This window comes from Belonocnema kinseyi, chromosome 6 (genome assembly GCF_010883055.1).
Source record: "Belonocnema kinseyi isolate 2016_QV_RU_SX_M_011 chromosome 6, B_treatae_v1, whole genome shotgun sequence".
Taxonomy (NCBI): Eukaryota; Metazoa; Arthropoda; class Insecta; order Hymenoptera; family Cynipidae; genus Belonocnema; species Belonocnema kinseyi.
Genome location: NC_046662.1, coordinates 74,884,549 through 74,886,789, shown reverse-complemented (window position 1 = coordinate 74,886,789; position 2,241 = coordinate 74,884,549). Strand labels below are relative to the sequence as shown.

Below are 2,241 nucleotides of genomic sequence, written 5' to 3'. Positions count from 1 at the left end.
GGCGTTTCAAAAATTTCAGAGGATATAGAAAAATAACCGTACTTTGCTGAATTTAATAGATATGTTCACGAAACTTAAATAATAGTAGATTGCCAATAAACGATTATTTCATTTTCCACCAATATTCTAATCTATACATTTCATTTTAAAACTCAAACCAATCAAGTAGTAAATTTTTCATTCTTTTTTTTGGTAATTAAAATCATATAAAAATATTTATTTTTTTAAAAATAACTATTTTCAGCAGCCTGTTTCTTAAAAATTCGGAAAAAGACCAATAATTGCAGTAACATAGCGTTGGATGAAATATTCTGAAGGTTTTTAATAATTACAAATCGAATTTAAAAAATTGCAGGTTTACTTTTGAGAGAAAAAGTAGAAAATAAAAGAGTATTTGCTAAAGCCAGGTCAAAAAATCAATAGAAATTAATTAGACAGTAAAGAAAGCACTGAAACTGAATCTCTTAACGTAACTTGAACATGAACAAAGTTGCGCTATTTAGAAACTCTCCACAGTTAATTTTGTAAAAGATTGGATGCAAAATTATTTCTTGGAGATTATAAATTAGATACAAGTATTTTTCTAATATAAATAGGGGACTTAAAAAATACATTACGTTGTTAATTTCGAGAATACTTACACAAATTTGAGTTAAGCATAGAAAAAAAACTACAATGAGTAAATAAATATTTTCAAGCTCAATGGTTGAAAGTTTAGAATTTATCGAAAAAATGGAGCTTGCATGTACATATTTTTTTTCTTCAATACATTTTTCTCCATGCATTTTTTACGTTGACGCTTGAGGAAGAGAATATCAATTTGTGATCAATTAAGACTTTTATTTATTTATTTATGGGTTTTTCATTATCAAAGTTTACTTTTTTATTCACCCTTTTCAAGATTACTAGTATTACCTCGGCAACTACTAAGAATATGCTAAACATATACTTTTTCCAATTCATTCAAATATTTCGAGAGAAGAACGAGTACACAAGGGGCATATTCTTTACAGTTGGGGTCAGCGTCACAATGGACGATGCAAGTTACCTTTCTGAAAGCTCAGGATCTGAATCAATCCCGGATTTAGACGAATTATATCAAAATGGTAGCTCTTCTGAATACTCGCATCTTATTGGCAAACAAAAAAACTACAACATAAAATCGTTAGAAAAACTGATTGACAGTAACTCTCTAGAAGACAAACGAACAATTGAAACGATCATTATAGAATGTATAAAAGAGGATGACGATCAGATTTTAGAATTTTTCGCAAAAAGGAATTGTAACATAGTTGATGTATCTATAAAAGAAAAGGATCAAACAGCTCTACACATTGCTTACTATTATTATGCTAACTATGCCCTAAAAATGATGATTGACTTACTACCAAGTGGCCACATGAGTACAGATAGTTATGGTTTAAATTATTTACACGTTGGTTGTTGGGCTAATAATAAAAGACTCATACAAAAATCTTTGAAAACCAATGTAGATGTTAATGCAGCAATCGGTAAAGATCCAGAAGGCGATAGGCAAGGTTACACGGCCTTGCACTTTGCTTCTGCTTCATCATTAGAAAACGTTGAATTGTTACTGAAACACAGAGCTGACCCAAATGTAACAGATGATTCAGGAAGAACGCTGTTACACGTGGCATGTAGCGCCTTTCATCTTTATGATTCAGAATATGCAGATGCATTTGGAAGAGAACCCGATTTAATGGACATTCAGGCAAATTTGCAAATAATAAACCTACTGTTGGCTAATGGATGTGACATCAATGCAAAAGATAAAAATGGGAATACACCAATTCTCAGTATTTTTCCACAAAGACCTCATATGTTTATGCCATTGTCGACAGATTATCCAATTGAAGATACAATCTCGAAATTACGATATCTCATCCAAAAAGGAGCTGATGTCAATCTCCGTAACAATGAAAATGATACTGTTTTACACCATGCATCTAGAATTGCAATATTTTCAGAATATCCACGGTATTTTTTTATTGACGAAGCAAAGCATGCACAAATGTTTGAAATTATTTTAAATTTAAATGAAGTCGTCGACGTTAATACAATGAATGCTTTTAAAGAAACTCCGTTGCAGCTTGCGGTTTCGTGGATAAATGTTCATATTGTTAAATTGCTTTTAAATCGTAATGCTGATTTAGCGTGTTTAACTTTCAATCATAATGACCAATATGGATTTTGTTATCCCAACGAGATACCTACACTGAA

At 31.0% G+C, this 2,241-nt stretch overlaps 1 protein-coding gene across 1 annotated transcript in view; it reads left to right on the top strand.

Annotated features, from left to right (window-relative positions):
* The first annotated feature begins 1,030 nt into the window (after positions 1-1,030).
* Positions 1,031-2,241, top strand: part of LOC117175447 (ankyrin-3-like) — a 2,136-nt gene continuing 925 nt past the window's right edge. Inside the window, exon 1 of the mRNA XM_033365155.1 lies at positions 1,031-2,213. Within this exon, the coding sequence (XP_033221046.1) occupies positions 1,031-2,213 (1,183 nt within the window). The remainder of the gene's footprint in view (positions 2,214-2,241) is intronic.